Genomic DNA, 26971 nt, shown 5'->3' on the forward strand with positions numbered 1-26971 from the left:
TTTATGAACATTTTAGATTGCAGATTTGTTGCCAACTGTTTGTTTCAATGAGTCTTTCAAGTATTAACTATTGTTATTACATGTGATCGTTGCCGAAATCACTGCATAGCTTTTACCTGGTGACTGAGTAACAAACATACAAGGGAATCCACCTCTAGCCTACACAACAGTAGGAGGGTAGAAATGCTCTCTTTTGCATGTGAATAGAGCCATTTGTTAGCATTTTCAGTAAACAAACTGTTCAAAAGTTTGGCATAAAACATGAACAAAAGGTATGTCAGGAAGAATAAACCACAACATTCATGGAAACGTTCCATGTTTATACCTATTTTACTCATCACAGACTGGTATATGATGCAGTAGACTTTCCTTCAGGAAAGGAAAAACCATTGCTTTTGAGTCACGAATTGGGAAAAGAAATTCATAAGCAAGGCAAACAACATATTGGCAATAAGAAGGAGATGAAAACTGCTGAACTGCAAGCTGACTTGCATACCATGAGCCAAATTAAAACAAACAGTAAAACTTCCTCAAGAACAAGAAGAGAGCAGGAAGAGAAGGAAGCTGCTATGCAATGTGGAGCACACAATTAAAAACAACTCCAGAATAACAGGCATATGGGTCCTTGAAGGTCCTGGGATGGAGGTGGCTTCACTCTAGGTTAACAGTCAATGGCTGGACTTGATAATCTTAGAAGTCTTTTCCAACCTAAATAATTCTATGATTCTAAAAGAGAGCTAGGCTCTGTCTGGGGAATAAACCTGGACTACTACCTAGCAGATTCAAAGAAAAGCCCACGTCCAGAAAGAAGGGAAAAAAGTGTTAGAGAGCACTTTGCTTTGTGGAGGAGGCTGTTTGCTAGAGCTGAAAGGAAATAAGAATCGTTCTTGTTACTAACTGGGCAGAACTTTTTCTTTTGTTGGACTGAAAATAAGCGCATGAGACTGACTGCACATCAAACACACCATGGTACCCATTCTTCTGGCTGGCAGGAGACAACAAATGTCTATGCCCCAAAGAAAGGAAAAAAAATAAACACAACAAATTCTTTCTCTTTTCAAAAATTATAATGCAAATAAAACACAAAGGAAAAAAAATATATAAAAGTACTGAAATGGGAATGATGAGTTTATCTCTGCTCTAGGACAGCAGCACATGAAATTTCAGATCTCAGAAGACCACATGGCTAATATTTTTCTGGTTTAGTTCCCAAAAGAAACCTAGAAAACACCCAAACCCTCAGTTTGACTGAAACAAAAATACTTTCCTACTTTTCTTCAAAGTTCAAAAAAAACCAAACACAACACAAAACATCAAAGAAGTTAAAAACAGATTGTGGTACCACCTTAGTGCGGTTTCCAAGGTAAAACAGTACACAGAAAAGCAGGTAATAAAGTCATTCCAGCATCTGTTATAAACAGACAAACATGTAATCCACCCAAGGCAGAGATGGAAGCCAAGCCCACTTCAGAATGCCTACTGTATGGCGGCAGGAGTGAGCAGGAAACATTGATTTAAACTCTGTACCAAGAGGAGGGAACTGAGCTTCATTTTCACATCCCAAAGGGCAGTGAGTAAAATACAGATGCTTTTATAACCAGTTTCTGAAAGCACAATGGTTCTATCATGAGTTCAACAAAAAGTTTAATTCATCCTGAGATTAAATTTTACAGGCTATCATTTTAACAAGAAAAATTGATTATTTTGGAAGGTTAACCTAGAAGGTTCTTTTCCCCTCAATTCCAACTTAAAACGAAAATCCAATTACAGTGATAAATACTCTCCAGTATACATTTCTGTTTAGCTGTATGGCTGTATATTTGATCCATCGGTTATTAGAAAGGACTAAGGTAACTACGATTTTATGAAAAATCTCTTATCAGAAGGATTGCTACCTGGTGGCAGACTTTAACATATTATTTCAGCATTTCATACCCTTTAAAAATGCTTATTCTATTTTAAAATAAGAAAACACAGGACTGACCTTCATTAGGTGCTTTTTTTAAGAACTAATGTGCAGAAAATCTGGTTAACTGGGATGTATATCTTCCCATTTCCAGAGACTAAAAAAAGTCTTTCTACCACCTCATGTTCCCTGCTTCCAGAACACAGCAGTACATTAGGAAAGTGTTATTTCTCATAAACAGCATAAACAGACCTGGTTCCTTTGAAAACCTCTACAATCATTGCCCTCTTATAATCTGTCGTGAGACTCTCCCTTTACAGCAGGTGAGTAAAATGCACCTACTACAAGCAGTAAGAAGAGATTATGCAGATTCGTAAGGGAATCTCAAACCCAGTAAGAATATGTGTTGATAAATATTATCCATCACAGTCTGAAGGTCAAGTTGCCAAAAACATCTATGTCTTTTAGGGATGCCAGAATATATGACTTTATTAAAGTAATAAACACTGTAATAAAGCCTTCAAAACTAGTTTCACTGTCCCCTGCTAACTGTGAGTGAGAAGCAACAACTGCAAATAACAATGTCAACAAAAACGGAAAACCTGTAACTGAGGTGAGAAAACACCTGGAAAAATGTAGCTGGTACCAACAGCCACTTACACACATTCATAACTAATATAACAAATAGAGGAAACAATGCGACTCATTTATCTCAGCAGTGAGATTTTTGTTTTAAAGAACTTTTCTAACACAAGAAAACAGGCAGTAAGTCACTAATACCTGATATACCTTCATGATATTGACAGTTCCTTCTCCATTCTGGCCTGGGGATCCTTGGCTCTGTAGTAGATTTCTTACTGTCTCCTCCATTCTAGAGAATGAAAACATTTATGTAAGTCAACCATATGGAAGAAAATTTTAGAGTTGCATTCAGTGTTTTTTTCTTTAGAAGAGCCTAATGCATCCATGGCTACCATGAAATTAATATTTAAAGGAAATCCTGGCCTTATAATGTTCTCATACTCCATGTTATGAATAACACATTAAGGGCACTCTTTTATCTTTTGAATATGCACAGTAATTAGGTGCATTGTTAAAATCCTACTGTAGCTCAGTTACAAAAATTAAAAACAAGTGTCAGCTAAAAACCTCACCTTGTCAACACTGTAACCAAACACCATCAAAAAATTACCGTCATTTAGGAACAAAATCAGTCAGATTCCAAAATAAACTGTTGTATTGCCAGCCAATTGTCAGTTTTGTGCAATTTAGGCAAGCTGTCAAATACATTACCAGTATTTACTCTCTATGTTATAGGTGCAGCAGCGTGTGCCAGTACATTTGTTTATAGATGCACAGCTGCTTGAATACATTCACCCCTCTTTGCCCTTTCAAAGGGATGTAAAAGCAAGTGTAGGCTACAATCTGGCATAACCATCTCATGAAAACGTAATCAACTTCAGTTCTGTCAGTGAAAGAAGGAAGGTTTGTACTTTCATTTTACAAAGTATTAATGGCTACCATCAAAGGTTGCCTTTGCTCTTCATACATTCATCCAGCACATCAGGACTGAGAATAACGTTAACTGCTACCCCTCCTGGATAGCGGCAGAACAGAGCGGAGAATTCTGCCCCTCCGCACAGGAGGACCACTGCAGGTGCCTGTGAAACACAGGGGCCCGTTCCAGGTAGATCACAAATTAAATCCTGTGGGCTATGGGGATGTCACTGAGAGCAACTACACATCAAGCAAGTGGGACTACAGCTGGTTTCACCTCTGCGAGTACGGGTAAGAAGCTGAAAGGGATCACAAGCAGAGAAGCAGCGATGGCCAAGCCATAAAAAGGCTGGGTTTCAGGACAAAGATTGCGGAGTGCCATCCACACACAGCTCCTCGTGCGTCTCCCCTTCACCTGAGTTCTCACCCCTGTGCAGCTTCTTAGCTGTGCGGATGCAAGTTTTTCTGACACTCACTTTTGTTTTCTGTTCTTCCCCTTTCAAGCTGTCTAGGTCTGGAAGACACAGCTGGAAGAGCAGCCCAGCTGGAAGAGGGGCTGGAGAAAGGAAAAATGCTGTGGCATAGGTGTGAGGGTGACATGAAGGCAGGAGAGGAGGAGGAATACCTTATGCCATATTGCCAGATAAGCTGTACATCAAAACTGCAACCTTGAAAAAAGAGCCAATATTCCTAGGAATGTCAGGCTAGAAAATGTCTGTTGCTCATTCCTACTGTGTTTAGGGAAACATGACTTTTGTGTACCATTCTTTGCAAATGCAATTGAGCAGAATTATTCACAGTATATCTTTTTTTATTATTATTTTATTTTATTTCTAAGGTAACAATCTAGTGAGACAGCAAATATTAGCTAACTGCTCTGGCCAGAGGCCAATAACATTATCTTTTATATAAGCTATGTCTGCCTCGTAGCCTTTTTGTTCTTTCAGTCTTATCAGAATGAATGGTATTGGCTAACGTAGCAATAATACGAGGTTTTACTAGGTTTTCTCCTTTCAAGTCAGCCAGCTAGGCTACTTTTCAAGAAGCTGACCCTGTGAGGTATTCATTCTACCAAGGTGCCCACTGACATTTTACTTAGATGTATGATGGGTTTTTTTGTCATTGATGTGCAGACTTCTACATTGCCAGAATGCCCACAGAATAGTTGGACCATCTGTTGACCAAATGTGAATAAAAATAAGCCAGCTCTAATCTCTCGTGCAGACAGTGGTGCAGTTTTTCACTTGCAGATTGGAACCATTTCTGTTCACAGGCTGACCTTAATCAGATTCATTTTACACAAAAGAACAAATCTTTTTGTGGTTCACAACACAAGTATCCTTGTATTTCCTTTCCTAACGTGCTTACTATTTCATTTTTTAAATTAACAATGTAGTACAATTCTTATTTTAATTACCAGGTTTATATATTCATATGCAATTCCAGCTCTAGTCCTATAGAAAGTTAAAAAATAATAATAAACAACTACAAATAGGAGAAAGGATAGAGATTCAACTTTCACTAAAATCAGAGTTCTTCAATTTAGGCCTAATAGTATTAATGAGAATAAAGTCAAGCTGCATATTAGCATCACCAATAAACTGCTCCAAAAAATTAAGCAGAATTATTGAACTCAGTAGGTCGTTTCCCCTTCAAGGTCAGGTATTTTGGATAACAGGCCTATCTCATCCAAAAACCTTACAGGGACTGGCTGGCACACTGTTTCATGTGGCAATTAGAAACACCTCCCAGCGGGACATAGATTTCTAAGCAACATAATAATATTTGCAACCTGACAAAGAGCTCAGCTAAACGCAGGGGAAACTTGTTGTTTTCCTTGCAGCTATTAGAAAAGTTTGTAGAAGTCAACAGCCATGAAGCTGAAGGACAGGGATAGCAGAGACATCGCCTGAGCTGTCACGTCACTGCAAAACCAGCATGGAGAGGAGCTCAGAAGCTTTATGTACCCGTGGCATCTCCAAAAATGGAAAGAGCAAACTTGTTTCTGTCAAACAAGGAGGTGAAATATGTTTTTGGTCAGATTTACTGCAGAGCTCCAATGGCCAGCGCTCCTGCAGCTTATAAGCTGCTGCTTCTTCACTAGTATCCCAGTTTGCTACATTTTTTAGGAAGGATTGTTTAACCAAATGTGGCATGGGGTAATAATTCAGACTTTTTCCCCATAAATTAGACTCTTTGAAGCCTGAATTAATGGCGCAGTAATTAAAAAGCGATTGTTATATCACAATCTGTAACGCTCCCCACAGTGACATTATATGCCAGAAAGATTTAGTATAAATTCTTTTAAAGAATGCAAGAACAGTTGAGCCTCTGTAAATTTAATGTGAAATACCATGTTTTATTCCCTGAACAAGGCTTCCAGAGGACATGTAAATTTTGGAAGTGAAGCAGAAAAATAAAGCGCTTTATGAAAGGCTATTTCTACACATCAAACCGTGCCTTTGCCCCTTCTGGTAACCACGAAAGGTTATCTACTCTCAGTTACGATTCGACTATCCTAGATGGACCCACTCCAACATCAAGCACTTGCCGATTACATCTAGAATAGCTATCCCCCACGCATATATTCTGGCTGCTTGCTGGCCGATGCTAAAAAACCTGTTTTTCAAGGATTCTGTGTATCTTACATAACTATCAAGCTGTTACAATCTGCAAAAATGGTCTCTAAATCTCTCCATTCCCAAGTCTACATTTTCCAATCACTTTAAGAACATTTCTTTTCCCTTTTCTTTTAGTGTGGTGTTTAGTGTCGACTCATCTGAAGCATCTTAGTTAGTATCATTAAAATTCTTGTTACATCCATTATTTGAACAGAAAATTGAAGTTTCTTAAACTGCAGTGTTCCTTTCAATTTATATATATTAAAAAAAAAAAAGAAAGAAAGAAAAAAGAAAATGGATTTTCTCTTCAGGAGAAAAATAAATGAAACCTGTGTTTGATAGAAGCTTTTTAAAGTTTCTTGACAAAATGTCAGAGTAAGGAAACAGTCCTCCACCAGCCCTAAACTAAGGATAAATTTCTCAGAGCATTAAACAGAAAAAGAAATGAGGCACTCTTAAACCAGAATCTGTTCAAGGAATATAGGAGTTTAAGGAACATAAAATATTAATGTTACTGTGGAAAGCACTGTCAAGATTTCATCTGGAATATTATCTGCAATTGCGATTACCAGTGTTCAGGAGCAGCTCACTCACAGAGGATTCAGTGAAGAGGCAGCTCAGAGGTTGTTCAGAGGAACGGAGAATCTGTGTCATGAGCAGAGGCTGAACAACTTATCTTCCTGAGCTGAAGAGAACAGGCTCACAGAGGTATGACTTCCCCAAATGAACCAGTGAGAAAAAGTAACATGGAGAAGAAAACAACATCAAGCTAAGGTCAATGACTGATAAAACAAAATGGAAATGGTGTGGCTACAAATATATTTGAGCTGAAATTAGAATGTTTTTAATCACTGAAAAAGTGAGACTCCGAAACAGTCTGCCAGGAAGCATAATGGGATGGGAAACCTGGACAGCTTTAAGCCAGTTGAGCAGTTTATGAAATTAATTAGATAACAGGGTCTGAGGACTTGAATTTATGACCCACGGGTCCTTGCATCCTGAAACAAAATCAGTCATTCCTACATTTTTAAAATGTAATTTGCCCAGTGCTGGTGCAAGAATACCAGGAAATCAACCCAACTGCAACGTACATTATTTATTTTGGCTTTTTTTCTGTGTGTGTTTCTGGCGAGACAGGCCCTGCTGGGGTAGACAGCTCCCTGAAAGGCCGGCAAGTTCCTGACTGTCCTCTCACTTTTCTTAGGGCCATCACCCTCACAAATCGGCAGCTCCATTTTCTGTCCCCCAGCAATGCTGGGACATGGTCAGAAAACTTGCCCATTTTGTGCCTGTCCCAGTTCTGCCTATTCAAGTGCACCAAAGCCATACACTATTTTACTGGGGTCCTCCCCAAAAACAGAATTTAATTCCATACAGGAATTAAAGTTCCCTCACATACACTATTCCAGGAGGCACGGATGTCCGGTTTTCTCATCCCTCCAACTCTGCAGAACCTTCCCCGTACATATTCTTCCCCAAAAGGGCTTTCAGACCCTGCTCAGTGAGGTTTATGGATTTCCTTCCTTGAGAGACGTCTATCTCACAGTTCACCACTGCGGTTTCACATAAAGAGGGGATTTTCTCCGACCAGCTCCCCACTGTACCGCACATGCCTTTATGCCCTGTCTCACTGCAGAGGAAACTCCTTTTCTCTTGTGGTCCTCTGCGGTGTATCGCTTAGAGGTGTTTGATCTCCCCAGACCTAAAACCTTTTTGTGACAGAGCAAGCTCTCCTTGAGAAAAAAAAAAAAAAAAAAAGCCTTTCCATAAATCCTGATCTTCGATTCCCCTTCCAGCACAGGGGATATACACTCTGTGTAGCCTTCACTATGCTCAGCCGCATCCCCACAGCCCAGTTTATGACTCTCCCCCCAAGGGACAGGTAGCACGTAGTCACTGCAGCTCTGGAAGGTGCACGACAGTTCCAGCCCCTTCTCCCGTGACCTGTTTCCTTCAATGTTTCCACAGGCTGGCTGCTACCTTTTGCTAGGTGCCATCACCCTCCCTCTTCATCACCCTCAAGCTGAGGTGACGGTACTCGGTTATTTCAAAGGCACGTCACAACGATTCCTGCAGCTTTATCCTGACTTACAGCCTTGTACACCTCTGTAGAGGTGTTTCTACAGAGCCTTACTGAAGCAGTTGAAGTTTGTATTTCATTTTTTCCATTTTCCCATGCCATGCAACAGGCACGGGACTCTTTTTAAAGCCGTAGACAAAAGTATCAATAGCAGATCCTTCTGCATCTTTAGCTTAACTTCCTCTGTGTATTCTGAACTCTCAGGTGGGTATTTTATTCCAGCTCCTCTCTGTGAGACAGTGGAGCTTCCTGTCTCTCCCCGGGCAGTCTCCAGCTCAGGTTTGCTCATTGCTATTTCTAGTTACAGCCTCCCTGGAGATGTGGCCTGGGTTTCAGGTCCTTGAGCTGTCTTGACCCGTCCCTACAGACCGATTGTGGACCAAGGAACATGTTCCCATGTGGAGTCTCAGCTCCTTCAGCCTCTGCCCGCTCTGCCCAGGCACTCCTGTGAAGCACCATGACTAAATATCGCTCACTCAAACTTCACGTTTTGGGCTACCTGCACCTCACGTCCCTCACCACTCCGACAGGACCCAGAGATGTTCAAAGGTGAGACTTCTTCCTTATGGTGAGTTCCTCAGGCTACCAAAAGGCTTCAGAATAAACAAGCATACCTCCCCCTCACAAACAACGAATCCAGATTTTAGATTAAATGCTGGACTTTTTAAACAGAGAAAATATCAAAGGGGCTTTACAGGCCACGTCAGAAACACAAAGAGCTCAGCAAACAACTGGTCCTGTTCGCTGCATCCTTGTACCTGGCATCAGTTCATTCAGCAGCTCTCCGAAGGGCTGGCTCTGCCCACCCCCTGTGCCCTTCCCAGGGCTCGCTGCAGCCCTGTCGCTCCTGTGAACCAGAGCACGGCCTCGAATGGTAGGCAGCCTGGAGACGGATGCAAGCTTCTTCAAATAATTCAGATATTGAAAATGGATTTAAAAAAAGCAAAGAGAGAAGTGAAAACAGATACGTGGTAAACTTTAAGGAGAAGTGACAGATGGGCAATGTTGAGGCTCTAAACCCCAAGGGGTTTTCTCGGCATTTTCAGTTCTGCTTAGGATATGACACCGGTACGTGCCTTATAGCAGCGCGCTGGGCAAAGCCTACAGATTGCACAAAATCCAGCCTTAGCATTTCAGCTGGAAAAGAAAGTACTAACACCCTCTACAACAGCAATAGAAAGACGCCCATGTAACCTGTGAGGTACGTTTAAGTCATTCTTTTTGCCAGCCCCGGCTCACCACTGCAGGAATACCAAGGCAAAGCCTCCCACGGCAGCCCCAGCGCGGCCCCGTCCCCACCGCAGGCTCGGAGCAGCCCGCTCAGCCCCGGGGCTTTTGCTGGTGGCAAAGCCAAACTGCGCCAGCCGTGCTCTGCTCACACGCTGATGCTAAGCCATTCTTCCGAAAGCACTCGGAACCTGCTCAAACTTTCGCCTGCAGGGCAAGCTATCTACCCAACAGCGGCACATAAAACAAACAAAGCATCTTGTGCAAGATGAGGGCAATTATTGTGAGGCCATGCCAAAATAAATCAGGTCTCAAGCCCTATTAACACGAGTGGAGAAGGACCCTTCCTTCAAGTGGAGAACCAAGCCATGTGCTTTCTCCACTAGCCCATACCACCACTTGCAAATTACACAGGGTTGAAGCACTGAGTACAACATGTACTTAGTTGAATCGCTGGTGATTGAACCAACCGGAAATTTTCAAGGTATCCTGAAAATAATGTACATGTCACAAGCCTGTGATAAGTGGGGTGGGATTTTGGAAGACCTCAGCATTGGCACATCACTGCACCCACGCAAGCCTGAACTCTGTCATCGTGCAATGGCAGACCTGACATTTCTCTGAAACTGCTCTAACTACCGTTGGAGCCAGGAAAAGTTGGAAACGTTTCCATCGTCTCTTTCAGCCATACAGATTTCAATCATCAAACTTATACCTACAGCAAAAAGTTTCTGAGCTGCAATAGAAACCAGTGGTAATGTTTATTTCTGTGTTGACAGATAGACAAATGCCATATGGACTGTATGGGTGTCTTCCATCACCAGCCCCATGTAAGATTTCGTAAGTTACAGGCATGGAGGAGGATTAAACAAAATATAGTCCAAGACTAAGCCTCACAGAAAAGCTGCTTACAGGCTACGGAAAGGATTTTTCAAATGCTAAGACTGTCCCTCCTACAACTCCCCAGTAACACATTTGGGACCCTATGAAAGGAGATATTTTCATTAGCTATAAATGGATAGAAGCAGACACATAGCGAAAGCTAATTCTCATGTCAGCTTAAACATATGCTCATAAATTCAAACTTTATTCATGCTGGAGGCACCAGAAATAGTTGCAGTGTTTCAGCATATCTAAAAGATATCGGAAAGATTACAGACAACTATATGACCAGACTGCGAATATTTCCAATTTCAAGCAATGATTTTTTACTCCTCCCTCCCTGTTTTCTATATTTTAAACAAATACTTGTTTTTCCATATTTGCAAACACCCAGATAGGTGAATAGATGCATCTACCAGCTCCCCCAAACACATTTAATTTTGTATGTATAAGCACCCTGATACAGACAAACCACTGTTGCTTTCAAGTACTTACGGGAATGTAATGCCACCCAAAACCGAAAGTTTGTGTTCCACTTGGAGTCACAGCTTCAACCTGTATGTGCTGACATGGCTACATGAATTTCTCTGTTTGCCATGAACGGAGGCAGCTTTTGTGGGGTCGAAGAGATACAGAGAAGCACAAGCTGAAAGCCATGTCTGTCGTCTGTGAGCATTTGCCCACTGCCCACAATGCAAACTAGTGGTTCTCCTGCATTTTCACACTAGGCAGCCCATCAGGAAACTCTCAGGCTCAGACCGCAAAGCGGTGTAGTAGACACCCACCTGTACTGTCCAGCGTGCAGACAGCAGCTGAAAGAAAGCTAAAGAGAGGAGGATTTTTTTTTTTCTACTACAGAAATTATCATGATTTGTTTTCAGCCTCTCCAGTGAAGGCTTTTTTAGGCCATCAGATTCTGGATTCCAATCTCAAACTCTACATAATATGAAGTTATTTCACTCTCTTCATAGCTCCACCTCTTTGCATATCTTATAGGAGATTTGAGACAGTGCCAGGGCTGTGACAAATATCTGGAAAGCCCCTGGGAAGATGGGTGGATAAGGTTTTCTGTAAGTAAAATGCCAACTTAATGGAACCAATAAATAACAGTATTTTCTTTACCGTAACATTTTCACCTATAAATTTAGATTCTCCCTAGGTTTTACGTACACCACTGATGGCAACAGAAGGTGTGTTCATGTTTGGTGACAGTTTCACTATTAGTTACCTTTCACAACACACGTAGTAGCAGTACCTTTCCAATTCACACAACATCTGGGAAATCCATTGAAAGTATAGACATTTTCCCAGTAGTGAACAACAGCAATAAAAATCCAAGGATGATTTATCACAAAGTGGAGTTTGTTCTTCTAACTGACAGATCAGATTAGCTTTAGTTATCATAACTCACCATGTGCTAGCAAATATGGTTATTCCCTCAGAAAGATCAGTGATGTGAGTCCTCATCCCAGAATGTACTTGTGAGAGGTCTGAGGTTCACAGCTTTTGTGCTGTGATTATGCACGTTAACACAATATACTATATTTTTATCTTACAGGTGAATAAAAAGACACAGCAGGGTTAAATAACATGGCCAATATCAGTGTTAGAAGCCAGGATGCCAACCGTTCACTGTGCTGGGTCTAAGCAGCAGATGAGGTCCTCTCTACTTCGTATCTTTCTGCTGATATGACAACAAATCTTAAGGTCCTTTCATCAGTGATTTGCGCTATGTATCTCAGAAAATATTTGAGTAACTTCAAATAAACTGGTAGTTTTTCTGTCTCTTTACTGACATGTTAATGTTTCACACATTTCAATGAATAGCTTATGCTCGTGCTCACATAACCTTAAACAAGCCGTTCGATCTGGAATGAGGTATGGTATCAAAAACTTCATTCTGTCTTTTTATCATTCTGACATTTCTACCATTCTGCATTAAAATGAAACCTGGAGGACTTGTGAAATGATATAAAAAGATATTTATCTCTCACCATTCTACAGTTGTTTAGCAACAAAAAGAATGAAAAACATTTAAAATATATAATTATTTTGATTAAGCGGCTAGTGAGGATGCATATTATTGCTGTACAGAAAGATACATAATTCTTTTGATTACGTGACCACTAAATATGTAAATCATTAAAGTTTTTTCGGAAAGTTTCATTATATTTAACTCTGTGCAACATGCCCCAGTGCCTTGAGAGACAAAGACTGGGAAGTTTTTCTAGCGTATTTTTCTCTTAAAATGCTATTTGTGAATTTAATGTCTATAAAAAAATAAGTACTAATGGGAGTCTAACTAAACAGCATTAAACCACTCCTGGTTTAGTTCAGTAAACTATACCTTACATTAAAAATCAAATTCGTAAGAGAGCACCAGCCTTTTCCTGATACCGTACCACCTACTGCAAAGGCACAAAGGCCAAACTCCTGCAGATGTAACTACACAGGACTCAAGTATGTCAGGAAAGATTTACACTTTGAACTCAGATGCCCCCCAAAACGAATCACCTCAGACGTTCACAAATACAAAGAACAGCAAGAATCAACAGAACAGCATGAAAAAGACAGGTTCCCAACCTTGCGAGTTGCTTAGAAATACTTTTAAAGACAACATGGAGTCTTAATAAATATAATTTCTCTTAACCTGTTCAACTTAGCCTTTCCAAATTACAGCTCATAAAGAGTAGAATAAGACAAGAAAAAAACTTGAGATTTTCAATTCAGCTATTGCTTTCTGAAAGCCTCTACATATGAGACCAGCAAAGGTGGATGAAATGTGTAGGAATATTCCAAGTGATTTCTGTGTTTCATATAATGATACATTAACATTTTAATTCCTAAGGGGGACAGTGTGCTATTGTAGGTGTGTCTAGAATATGTCATTCCGTTTTTCTCCTCAGCAGAAAGCTTGCTCTGAATGTTCAAATAGACCTTTACAAACAGGGAGTATGAGACAGTTCTTGACTGATCAACTACGATCAAGGGTTTTCCTGGTACACTTCATGAACTGCTGATGCCCTCTCTGTGTGACTAGGACCTTCTCACATAACTCTGCTGGTCAGGGAGACTGTGCAGGCATACAGGGATGGCCTACCATGACATTAGCTAAACCCCGGTGAAGTTTTTTAACATGGAAAACGTGCATAGGATTTTATTTCCCAAGGCTGAAATCTTCCTGGAAGAAACTTTTTTTTTTTATAAATGATCTAGATGCAGGACTCGAACGCATACTAATTAAATTTGTGGATGATACTAAATTAGGAGGAACTGTTGACTCCCTTGAGGGTGGAGAGGCCTTGCAGAGAAATCCTGACAAATTAGAGGGCTGGGCAATCACCAATCACATGAAATTAAAAACGAGAGCTGGATTCTGCACCCAGGGTGGGGCAACCCTGGATATATGTACAGACTGGGGGATGAGAGGCTGCAAAAAGGGATGTGGGGACTCTGGTCAATGGCAAGCTGAATATGAGCCAGCAGGGTGCCCTGGTAGCCAGGAGGGCCAACTGCACCCTGGGGTGCATCAACAACGGCACTGCTGGCTGGTCAAAGGAAGGGATCGTCCCACTTTGCTCGGCCTGGTGCGGCCTCACCTCGAGCACTGTGTGCAGTTTGGGGTGATCCAATACCAGAAGGACATAAAGCTGTTAGAGAGTGTCCAAAGCAAGGTTACAAAGATAGGGAAGAGTCTAAAGAAGAAGACGTATGAGGAGTGGCTGAGGTCCACGGGTTTGTTTGGCCCAGAGCAGAGCAGAGCAGGCTGAGGGGAGGCCTCATGGCGGCCTGCAGCTCCCTCACGAGGGGAGCGGAGGGGCAGGCGCTGAGCTCTGCTCTCTGGGGACAGCGACAGGACCCGAGGGAACGGCATGGAGCTGGGACAGGGGAGGGTCAGGCTGGGGGTTAGGGAAAGGTTCTGCACCCAGAGGGTGGTCGGGCACTGGGACAGGCTCCCCAGAGCAGTGGTCAAAGCACTGAACCTGCCGGAGCTCAAGCAGAGTTTGGACACTGCTCTCAGATATGGGGTCTGGTTTTGGGTGGTCCTATCTGGAGACAAGAGTTGGACTCGAGGATCCTTGTGGGTCCCTTCCAACCTGGGATGTTCTGTGATTCTACAAACAGTGGCATTCTGACACCTTTCCAACACTGTGTCTAGATTTTCAAATGACCAACTTAAAATAATAAGTAATTTAAACAAAATATTTATATGTTTTTCCCCCAAAGTAGATGGGGAATGACTGCCAGGATAATCAATGCCAAATGCCTTCTCCTGAGCCTGAAGAATGCCTCCTCCAGCACGGGTTTCCTGCCGCAGTGCCCTGGAACAAGGCAGTTTTCTATTCTAATGGTGCCCAGCTCAAAAGGAGTTTGATTCTTGTGGAGGCCAGATTCAGTTAACAGCAACACATACCTACTACCAAAGAAACCTGAGACATAGAAGTAATTACTCCCCCAGTTTCAAATTTCAGGTGGTTAGAAAACAACCATGAAAACAAATCATGTTGGAGACATAAGAACAAAAACTTCCTGGTTATAGATTTCCAAACCCTAGTAACATAGCAAAAGGGCCTAAACAAGTAATACATGGTTAGAATAATGGTCTCCAAGGGCTTAATTGGCTGTATCATTAGATAGTGGTAATCTCTCTTAAAACTGTATTGACAGCTCTTCTACAACTAAGCCGTTGATAATGAGGCAATAAAAATACAGGACAATGCACAGAGAAGAGGGCTGGAATGGCGTCACATAAAGCATCATCATCCTTGATGCCAATGAACAAGAAGAGCTGAATTAAATTATTTGTGATCTGGTCACAAGAGAATCAGAAAGTACCCGATATGAAACATTTTGCCATCAATCACTTTTAGTGTTCTCCCTTTCTAGGTGTGCAACCCTAATAGAAGGGGAAAAAAAAAGGAAGGGAAGAATATCAAGGCGCAAATAAGATTCAAGCAGAAGATTTAACAGCTGCATTAAAAAAAAAAAAAAAAAGAACATTTTTGTGATTCTGTTAAGTGGCATAAAGCACTCCCCATATCTTTCATATCTTTCCAAACACATTACTTGGTCACAACCATTATCCGTTGTATGACACAACAACAGGAAACAAAAACCTGATCACATCAGCTCAAAATGCCAAATTCTACACTATTGAAGCTCACCTTTTTTAATTGCATTATCTTGGAGATTAATTGAATAAAGACAGGATGAAAACATTTGTGTTTCTCTGTGTATGATTTACACTAAAATATACAGAAGAAGCTTTGTGTATGTATGTGCTTCCACTGCAGCATGTTCCCACTTTTCCCCTGCTGAACTTACTGCCCCTGTATCAGATGCAGTGTCTGAAATCTTCCTTGCCTTGTAGGTTCAGGATGTAGGTTGTCTGATGACAGTAATTGGGTTAGAAGAGGAAAGGACACTTCAGAGGGCTGGGCAGCTGTCAGTATGGAAGAAGAAAAAAAAAAAAGAACAAGGAGAAGAGAAGGTAAAGGGGTGTAGAACAACTAGACAAACTAAGATTTGGATTAGGAGAAGAGAGAAGAAGGAAATACTTATAAACAAAGAGGGAAAAGAGAGGGAAAAGTTTTGAGAAAGCTTTTTAAGGAGTGAATGGAGAGAAAGAGAAAAGAGCATGGCATGAGAATCAGAAATAAAGAAAACGGCATAAAAGATCTAAGAGAACTTTAAGGAAAAGAAGATAAAAGGATATGCAAATGTAAGCAAGACATAAGAAAACAAAAAGACTAGAGCGGATCAACATCAACAACAAAAAGGTAAATGTAAAGACAAAAGAAGAGAGAGGACATCTAGACATCTAGGCATCTCAAAGATGCAAATGTATGATTATTTGCATAGTATTGGAATTTCATTTTCAGAAACAAGAGAGCTATTAGCTTGGACTTCCAACAGAACATCATTTATGAAGGGTTTAGAGAAGGATTTTTAGTCTAACTATAGCCCTAAATGGAGAATCACAACATCGCTCTCTCCTTCCTTTTCAAGCACTCATTCTTTAATCATCTATCTTCAGCACAGCACGGGATACATTTTAAAACTGCTTTGCAGGATTTTAGCCATACAGCTCCCATTGTGTTTAATGGGAATCCTGTGAACAAAGCTCTGTATGAGGCTTTCAAAATGTACTCAAAAAATCTCTAAATAATGCACTAGTTGAACATTACCCTGTTTACTTCTCACAGTACACAACTAAAATGAAACAGAGGTTAGGCCTTTTATAAAAGTAGTATTTATTGGGAAGCTCATCAGTGTTTCCTATAAAGCTATTTTTCCTATTAATATTTAACATGACTATTTAGAATTTACTTTTTTTCCATAATATCTAAACAAGAGGACAAACTTGAAATCAACCGCATTTGCTTCAGAAAGGAAGATCTGACAGTTAACACATCAGCCTGAGATTTGAGAAGCCCTTCTTCAAGACTTCACACTGTGACAGGATACCTCTGTGGTTTTGTTTCAGATTTTCCTCTGAAAATTGATTTAACAGTTTCTATTTCATAATGGCTTTACGATGATAATAAATACCAGTGAAGTATTAATCAAAGATTCACCAGAGACAGAAGAATGCTCCCGTATTCATTCTCTCTCTCCCTTCAAGATGAGGACTGTCTCCATGATCAGGTCTGAGATAACATGAAAGTTTTGAGAAATGTAAATTCTTGCCACCTGTGCTCTATAAAGAAAATACCATGCTTTCTGTGCTTCCACCTTTCAGAAGCAGCCTTCAAAATAAATCCACAAAGATGCAATTTTAATCAGCTTTCTTGCAGCCAGACAGTGGATCATATTCCATCATGTTTTGCAATATGATCCAAATAGCCTCAGCTCCATAAAAAACTTCAGGTATTTCAATTTCAGAGGACAGATCCTCAACCTCTGCAAAGCAGAATAGAGTTACTGTAGAGAAGAGAAGGCTGGCACATTTGTTAAGCAAAAGTTTATCCAGGGAACAGCAAAGAGATAACATACAGAGCTTACATTTCTGGCTTCAGAAATGAACATTAGATGTAATGTTAATTTCAACAGCTCACTATAAACTTACGCTTATGCTCACGCATGAGATTTGTGCTACCATGTAAGTGGAAGATCACTCAGGAATACGTGTACTTATGTTAAGATAACTCAAAGAATTAGGCTCAGCAAATAAAATTCTTCAGTCATGAACCAATTAGGCACTTTTTTCCTAGTCTTACAGAACAGATACTGAACATAAAGGTCTGCCATTACAGCCTAGGGAAATATCTGTAACACATGAAATTCAACCTTTTGCAAGATTCTGAGTTTGTCAGTGGAATGCAGAAAAATTAGATGACTAGAAAGTACTGTGTCTACCAGCTTCAACATGTACCCACATGAATTACTGCGAAATTGAATAGCTTTGGTCAGAAGTCATTTCATCGAATTACCAGTTCATTTCACCGAATCAGGGTCTTTGTGATTTAAGTGAAGTGAGAACATGTATTTTAGCTAATCTGGCTGAAACAAAGCTTCATAAGCCCGCTGTACTAAGAAATAATTTAGTAGTTCTCCTGAGGGAACTTGTTTCCCCCCTCAAAGCAAGAATCAACACAGAGAAAAAGATCCTTTTGAATACTTAATTAATACAAAAAGTTGAAAGAAAACAATCATTATCTTATAAGTACACCCTTACAATGCAGGAGACCAACTTCTGAAAACCCAATTTAGATAGCAGTGTTCATAAGCAGAAAGGGCAATACCAACAAAAAAGCCATAGAGATATATGGAAGAGATGGGAGAGAGGCTGGGCTGGATATATGGGAAAAATGCTGAACAGCAGCTCACAGCGCGACAGCCTTAAAAATTCTGTTTGTTCTTCAGAAAGGAAGGACAGCTTACCTTCCTCGTGAGCAAAAACACTACATAGGGCTGGAAACTGTGTGTGACAGGATTCCAGTAATGTGAGAAGAAGGTTCGTCAGGTCCTTTTATATCCATAGCTGGACAGGGGGAAGGGCAGGACTCTCTAGTCCTTAAACAAATGTAATGTAACCTGTGGGTATAGGAGGCAACTTAGACTCCTGCTCACTCAGTTACAACGCAAAGTTTTATGACAATTATAGTAATTCACTCAGGTTTTAATGTTGTGGTCATAAGGAACAAATACCATGCTCATTACAGATGTGAACAGGAGAGGCCAGGTCAGCGCTGTGCCCCCAATCTGCTGCAGATCAGGGGCAGGGTGAGGGTTGGCTAAAAATCACCAGGCTGCAGGTCCCCTGGAAGACAAAGCTCTTCCCAGCACAGCTAGCCTTAGAGAAATGGCAGGGAATAGGAGGTAGAAGGAACAATAAAGCAAGAGGACAAACGTCATAACTCTGCTAAAAGACTGTATCCAGACCAGTGGAGTGCTGATGGTGTAGGTCTCCCTGCTCGCTGTCTTCACAGCCAAGGCAATCCGAGCTGACACAAATGCAAGTAATGTCATCTTGCAGAAAATCTAATGCTAGGACTGACTGCAAAATGGAACCAAAATGAAATAGAATTATTTTAGATCGTCCACGATCACTTTATTTTTAAAATAACTGCCATAATAGTAATTTGTAAATTATCCATATTTGCCTGTTTTATCAATATCTTCTAAACAGCGCTTTTATTTCAAGATTATTATAAAATAAAGACAATGACAGTATTTTTATCAAGATAGTGCTAGCACCATAATAATTTTTTTTTCACCCTTGTTAAGCTCATCATTAATGAGTCATTTCAAAATAAATTCAGATTACCAAAAGGAAGTATAATATATTTCCCTTAACCTTCATTTTCCTACACCCTCATTCACTGTTCATGCCACCAAGCAAACTGCATGTTTTGAGAAATCCCTTGGTCTACAACCTACATAAACTAAACCTGCTAAAAAAATAAAGGTATTGTTTACAATTGTAAAAATTATAAATCCCACAGTGTTTGAATTGCTGAAGGAATATGGTAACTCCTTTTGCAATAAAGGCCACATTCTTCTGTAAAACATGGTCATTTTTTTTGTTTTGATATTTACACTGATGCATTATCAAGTGGGTAATAGTCTAGTGGGAGGAAGGGAGCCAAATCTGTATCTGGCAGGTTGATCACTTCTGGTGTTTGACTCCTAACACTCTTTGCTAAAGACAAATCTTTTAAAACTTGAGCAAATATATCTTGATTTTATAGATTATATCTTCACCTCTTTGAGCAAGTGGAAAGCTTCGGGGTTTTAAACTCATTTGGGAACAAATCTTTCAGTTTATCACTGATGACAAACAACAGAGAAAAAAGCTATTGTTAACTTAAAATGTAACCAATCGTACTCATTTTATTATTGGTATCCCATGCTGCTGTTAAAAAAGTTCTTTTAAGGACCTGCTTCCAAACTATATAAAGACAAATACAAACTTTAGAGGAACCTGGGTTAGTTAACCATTAAGGCCTGGAGAATGGCTTATAAACCTAAAAGACTGCATATTATTAGTAGGTCTAAAAGAATGTATCTGTAGGACAAACTTGGCTTGTAATAACCAGCACAGTCTTCAATTATGGATATAAAATTCAGATATTTCTATGTTCAGTAGAATACCTGATGATATAAAGATATCTGATATTTCGTTACTCATGTAACTTAATTCATTATTATGACACTGTGAAAAAGTCAAACACAATTTCGAGCTGTTCTAGGAGCCAAGACCTAATGATGGGAACAGTACCTCGAACAGTACCTTACACTTACACCACCATACATCCATCGCAATAGTTTGTCAGAACTAGCGAGTGGATCACATCTGCTGTTGTTTGAGTCTGCCTTAAACAGGCATAGATTCCACAGGCAAAATTCTATCCTGGGAAACCAAAGACGTTTTGAACAAGCCTCATGTTGGGCAACCAAGAACCAAGACATCCACAGTCATGCCGCACTTCTTACATCCTGTATTTTGTCCTAAAAGCTTTCACATTTTTAATAGGAGTAAAAGGCATGGTAAAAGCTAGGTAGCTTGCCTAGAGCCAGTCACTCAGAAGGGCTCAAACTCCCTTTCAGATTTCAGTGACAGCAGTGTCTGACTGGGTTAGTAATTTAGTCAAGAGCAAAACACAGCAGCCTAGCTTCATCCTTTATTACCAAACTGCACCAATTATACTTTGCTCCTGTTTTCTGTAATAATTTAAAGGCATTCTTTTACACCTTAGTCCTTTGTGTAGACACAATACGAACTCTGTGGTTTGGTTTAATCTTTGCTCTGATATGCTAATATTTAAAGAGCAATGCAAAGCTGAAGTATTAGCTATATTTGTCTAAGCATTTATTTTTTTCTATGACCTTCTCTAGCATGTGAACAGCACATGCAGAACAGAACCAGAAATAATAACCAAATGAAAGTTAATTGTTTGTATTGTCTTAGTAGAGCCAAAGATAAAATCACGGCATGAGGGAAATGTACAGTAAGAACTACAGGGAAGCTAACAAAAAGGAAGCTTTTTTTCTGAAGTTTGAGGATTTTTTTTTGTTACCTGTTAAATTTGCAAGTATTTGTGACAAACGTAATAATGCCAGGTATGTGACTGACTGGCTATTCACCAGGCTAAGATTTACTTATAATATTATATAATATTTGCCAGAGCACCCAGCCCATCATTACACAGAGGGAAGAAAAGCTGCGGATGGATACGAGCTGCACCAGCAGCTTTAACTGCTGGAATATTCCCAAAGCTATTGTACCTGTCATACTCTGCATTCAACATTTATGGCTGAATTTACTGTTTTTAGCTGAGAAATCACTCAGATACCATGAAGGACAGCAACATAAAACCAGGACAAGCAGGTATCTGATATCTATATATCTGATATATACATATCTATATCTGTATCTATCTATATATATATACATATATATATATATATATACATATATATATATATATGTATATATATCTGATATATACATATCTATATCTGTATCTATCTATATATATATACACATATATATATATATACATATATATATATATATATATATATATATATATCTGATATCTATATCCACCAAAAGGGTGCCTGGTGTTTAACACGAAGTCAGACAGATAGCATCACTCCTTACGTAGAGCTACTCACTGTGTCTGCCTTGGATACAAAATCAGAGCACTTAAAACTTGCACTCACTGCATTGCTGGTGGATTTTGCTGGATCACTGCGAGTCCAAGCACCAGCACTGGAGCCGTACCGTGAGCACCTCCGTGCTCCGCCCACTGGCAGTGCCCAGTGCAGCCATCACCGGCACAGCTGCACTTCGCGCACTGTAGGTGAAGCTGGCGCCAACCCTACCATGCAGCTGAATTCAGACTGCAGTTGGCATCCTCAGTTCAGGCTCCTTACTGAACAGATTTTTTTCAAAGGCAGTGTTATTTACAGCAGGTCAAAACCATTAAAGTAGGCTGCAGGCTTACAGTCACTGGAGAAGAAAATGGAGATATGAAACAGCCTGTTTCAGATCTTAAAAATGCAATAAATAAATAAATAAAAAGACGAGAAAACCTCAAGATCTTGAGGTATAAGGTGATAGAAGGTGCAGATGGCACCTGGTAGGAAAAAAGTTTGAATCCAGCTAAAATTTGACAGGATTACTACATACATACAGGGCAACGGAAAGGCTGTTTTCTTCCAAGAGTCAGAAACCAGAGCTTACACATCCCTTTCCACTAGGCACTTGAGGAAGAACAAGTAGAAATCCTGACTTGAAATTTGCTTTGATACTGGCAGTCTGCTCAGATGGGATTTTCACGTAAATTCCAGCCAGGTCTTTTAATACAATTTTCAATATCATTTGCATACATGATCTGGTAATACAAAAAAACCACAAGACTTTGCTTTAACCTAATGGTGGCCATTTTCCTTGCGTCTCTTTTTTTCAGGAGCTGTCTTCAACACCACATCACGGCATGCCTTGCTTTGGCAGCATATAGCAATTCTGCCCTGTCTTGTTTGTATAAATATCAGATAGGAAAATACTTTCAGAAAAATGTTTATTTAGAGTATTGTACTTTAAATAGACATGCACATTTAACGTCAATTTAATTGCATTAAATATATTTAATTTTTTGCTTAAGGTTTTGTTTGGTGAGTGTGCCTGCATTTAGGTCCTTGTATTTCATGACGTAACAGGAAGAGTGAACAGAGGAAGCCACTCATGTTTTTAAAACAATTCCTTAATTCAGGTGATCTCCTAGAAGACAAACCTTAGCAACAGATCTCCAACTGTCTTCAGTGAGAAAAAATTCAAAGCCAAACTTCAGGCGCTGCTGGAAAAAAGACAACGTTCGCCAATATACAGCACCTGCAGGCTTAAAGTTCTGCCTAACTCTATACTTGTGAAAGGCGCAGAAGTGATGCAAAGATACTACTTGGTTCAACCTTTGTGGTTGAGAAATGCCATGTCTTTTTTTTAAAGAATCTTTTAACCTTACCTTTGTTACTTCAGAGTTTCATTGTCATTTTGATTGAACACTATTTACACCATTACATGTGCACTTTATCAGTTTGGCTCCAGGGCTACCATCTTCATGCCTTACTTTAAATTTTTATAAAAGCTCAGTCCATGCACTAAAATGTTGTGCCCTAGTGCTGATACTGCCACAGACATGACTGCCGTGAATGTGATAGGCAGATTTAGTTTACCCAAATACTGAGCTAATTTTAGGATGAACTTATTATTTAATTAAAGGGAAAATGGTGAAGAAGAAAGAACTCACATGAACATCATTTTAAAATTTTTGCTGGACAGATATCCTCAAATATTTTGACTGCTTTTATTTCTATAGTTAAGAAAAAGGTTCTTAGTGAATTAGCATTACTTTCAGGAGCTTATGACCACACTTGCATTTTATCTGAGAGTTACTGAGTATATCCACCACTATGAAAAGCAAGTTCGGGAATTAATGCAGGATTTTTCTAACTTCTGAACTAGATAATAAACGCATGCTGTACTTAGGAACACTTTAAAATCTATTCATAAACTCTAATAGCATTCTCCAGGAGACACACCTACAGTCTGTTCTGCATTATCCGAAAGATTTACTTTGATTATCACTTTGTTGAACAATGTATTATTACAGGCCTAGTCCAACAAACATTGGACTAAAAATTTTGAAGTTTACAGACACATGTCAATTTAATGAATAATTCACACAGTTTAACAGCAATTTATAACTTTTTAAACAGAGAACTTTTCTTCTTCTCTTCCATTATGAACAGAAACACAGATAATACTGTAAGAGCTGCACCGAAGTGATCACCAACCACAAATGCTCTAGGAGACCGCTACCTTCTTTTCTACATTCAGCTTTTACTTTTATAAATATTGATTATTGAATATTGAGGAAAAAAAAACACACTACTAACCAAGTTTTAAGATCTTGAATACAAGAGGAAAATCCCACCCCTGTTTTGGTCCTCTCTCAGTCGGTGACCAGAGGGTGCAATCTGACCTTCCTCAAGCCCACTGCACACAACCATCCCTAGAAAAGTATGAATCCAAGCTGAAATTAAAGGGGTATTGCTGAAAACTATGGTAAAAGGTGACCATAAGCATATGAAATATTTCCAATTCCATTAACTCCTCCAAACTGACAACAGAGACATATTATCTACAAACTGCAACAAGCTTTAAAATGACTGAATCCCTTTGTATCTACCCTCCTTATGGGAAGCATAATCAAATAAATTCAGTTGTAATTACATGGGACTCAGATTCAATTTAATTTTAATTATTTGCAATGTGTACACACTCCAGAAAAAACTTATTAAGATGGCTCAGTCAGTTTGTTTTCAAATGGGACCTGTAAGTCAACATTTATGACTATCCATCATAACTGCCAACCATTAGCTCTACCAGTTCAGATTAATCAGTTACTATGGTCGATTCATATCTGTAAGTAATAATGAATAAAATTGTTCTCCAGTTGTATAAGGAAGATCTGATCTTCCAAACAAGAGAAAGGCTCTTACTGCTGGAAAGTTTTGTTTCCCTTGCTGCTTCCTACTTTTCCTGTAAATTATGTTGTAGGGATGTGACCTCCATGGGTTTTCTCACACAAAATGGCCTTTAGGTTCTTTGGATTCCTACTAGAAGCAGAGTGCTGCCATAAAGAAGAAAAAGATGTTTTGACCTCGAGTTCAGTACCAATAGGCTGATTTTTAGTATACTGCCTATCCGCAATACATTAAACAGCGCTATCTTCCTATTTTGCTGTAAGCAAAGAGTACAATCAAATGTTGTTCAGAAAAAAATCCTTCATGCAGGGCTGTTCTATTTATCCTTTTCTCCCATTCTACTTCTCCATCTCCCCATCTTAAACACTGTGTTTCTCTCTTTCTCTGAGTAATTCTTGCAATGCAAGACTAAACTGCTGCCGAATAAACAGCTTTTGTGACACAGTAGTATGTCTAAGGAAAATTTTTGAGTAATAAAAAAGACTTTTCTTTTAATCTTGGCATCTGAAGAGGCAGCATATGCTTCTTTTCCCACTACCTGGGAATTTTTTGTAGCACCAAAATCATTAGCATATTAGATCCATTGGTTTGAAGACAGCAAATGCAACAAGACCTCCGGCATGAATAGGAGCCTATTGTACAAAAGCACTTCTGTGAAGTCAGCCAAAGCTAAATCCTGGAGTTCAGCACTAGGTCAGTACATAGCTCTTTCCAGTCCAAGTAAACAGCTGAAAAAGAAATCAGTGGTATCGGAAAACCGTGTTTGAAATCCTATTTAAAACATAGTGTTAGTAAGCCCAACCCTTTTTTCATGGCAACCTAAGAAGAATCACCATACTGTCCATGTATTATGCCGTACCTTATTAGTAGCAATAGACACTTGGAAAATGTTATTCAAATATTAATTTCCCTAATTACTATATATATATATATATATATATATTATTATTCTCAATCTAATATTCACAGAGCATGGAGGTGGAACAGTCATAAAAGATGTCACTCTTGAGAGTTGGTCATTACCTTCACCAGATCATCAACAACCAAATTTTTTATAACCCAGTTCCTACACTGGTCACTTTGGCCAGTTCTTGTCTGGAACCTCTCAGTGCATTTTTCTATCCTCAATTTTCACTTTTTATTAACAGGGCCATTACAAAAGTAGGGTTTATTTGTTTGTTTGTTTGTTTTTGTTTGTTTGTTTGTTTTGCCATTCGCTGCAGTGTCTGGGAGGTTGTTCAGTTTCTGCAAGAGTAACTGCCCAGCTTTGAAATGATGCTGATAACAGGTGAAGGAACAGTGGAGGGTCGGACTGAATTCAGTGGAGTGCATTGAAAATGAGGTTGATGCTTTGGGTGATGTACCTTTACTACTAAGGCAAGTATCTTGCAACAGCAGAAACTTCTATGTAAAAGAAGAGAAAAGCAAAATGAGTTTATGCCTTCCAACTTAAAAGAATCCAATAAAGTATTTTAGAACGACAAACGATTTACAGCTTTTTTTTCCAATGACTATACTTCGAATTCAAACATTGCATCTTCCCTGGATATATAACGACACCAGACAATATGTTCAATAAATATTCACGCATCTGCACTACTGATAAACATGAAAAGTCCACAGCACTTTCAGAAAGCAACATACTGTAAAGTAGGAACAGAATAGCTTTAATTTTATTCCATGACTAAGCGTGCCCAAAGAATGTCTTTATGAAGCACTAACATTACCCCACAGTAAGGAACTGATAGAAAATAAATGGTTGTTAACCAAATACTTGAACTAAATAAAGTGTAACATATACCGTTATTAAGGTTCAGCGGTTAAGCAAGAATACTCATCTCTTCACTGCACCTATCCTCTCTTGTTACTGTTCATGTCATTATTTAGCCGTAGGTCACTCAAATTCATTTTCACAGGGTAATATTATAACCTTGCAGGTATTTGAAGCAGGCACAATAAAACAAAAAGGTTAATTGTGCATTCTGTCAGGACCATGCGGCATCAGGCCATGACCATCATTTGTCTGGTAAATCTTATCTTGGTTTCTTTGTTATTTAAACTGTCCTTGGATGAATGATATTTTTGTCATTTTCTAAGTTGCCTAAAGGATAGGTTTCAAAATACAGTTCCAGTTTCAGGTTCTTTTGCTTATACCTTGGTTTTACTTACTAAAATCCCCAATGTTGGCTATGTTTACTATATTCTTACAGCTCTCACCTCCTAATTAATCATTATATTATTTGTCGTTTAAATTATTATGAAACTTGTCCTCTTAGTACATAGCTACTAGGCATAAAATATCTCAATTATATGTACTTAACAAATTGTATTCCCTGCTATCAGCAAACAGGACACAATAAGCTTTGTGCACAATGTAAAGAAGGCTGAAATATTAAGAGCTATAGTGAATTTTGATTCTTTTGGCCAAATTCAGTTCAAATAGGAGAAAGCCAAGCCCCGCCAAGGATAATTCTGGATTTCATCAGTAAGATCACTGCGAGTTGAACCCCTAAGAGAGCTGGTGTGTGCCAGAATGCTGAGTCTTAAGGAATCAGGAATGAGGCAGAGCAGAATTAGTCTTCAAAGGCCACCAGATTTGGTGCACAGGCTCTCAGCACAGCACTGCTTATACCAAGGACTGGAACTCTCATAAAATGTAGTCATGATAACCCTGTTTTGGGGGAGAGAAAGGTGATGTTGACCTTTTACGGCATAGCTCCAGAGTTAGAACATACACTCAACCCACGATGGCCACTGGGA

The 26971-nt window shown here is 39.4% G+C and overlaps 1 protein-coding gene across 1 annotated transcript in view; it reads right to left on the reverse strand.

Annotated features, from left to right (window-relative positions):
• Positions 1–26971, reverse strand: part of NCKAP5 (NCK associated protein 5) — a 366387-nt gene that overhangs the window by 132796 nt on the left and 206620 nt on the right. The window contains exon 6 of the mRNA XM_035556100.2: positions 2687–2777. Coding sequence (XP_035411993.1) covers positions 2687–2777 — 91 coding nt within the window. The remainder of the gene's footprint in view (positions 1–2686; positions 2778–26971) is intronic.

This window comes from Cygnus atratus, chromosome 6 (genome assembly GCF_013377495.2).
Source record: "Cygnus atratus isolate AKBS03 ecotype Queensland, Australia chromosome 6, CAtr_DNAZoo_HiC_assembly, whole genome shotgun sequence".
NCBI lineage: Eukaryota > Metazoa > Chordata > Aves > Anseriformes > Anatidae > Cygnus > Cygnus atratus.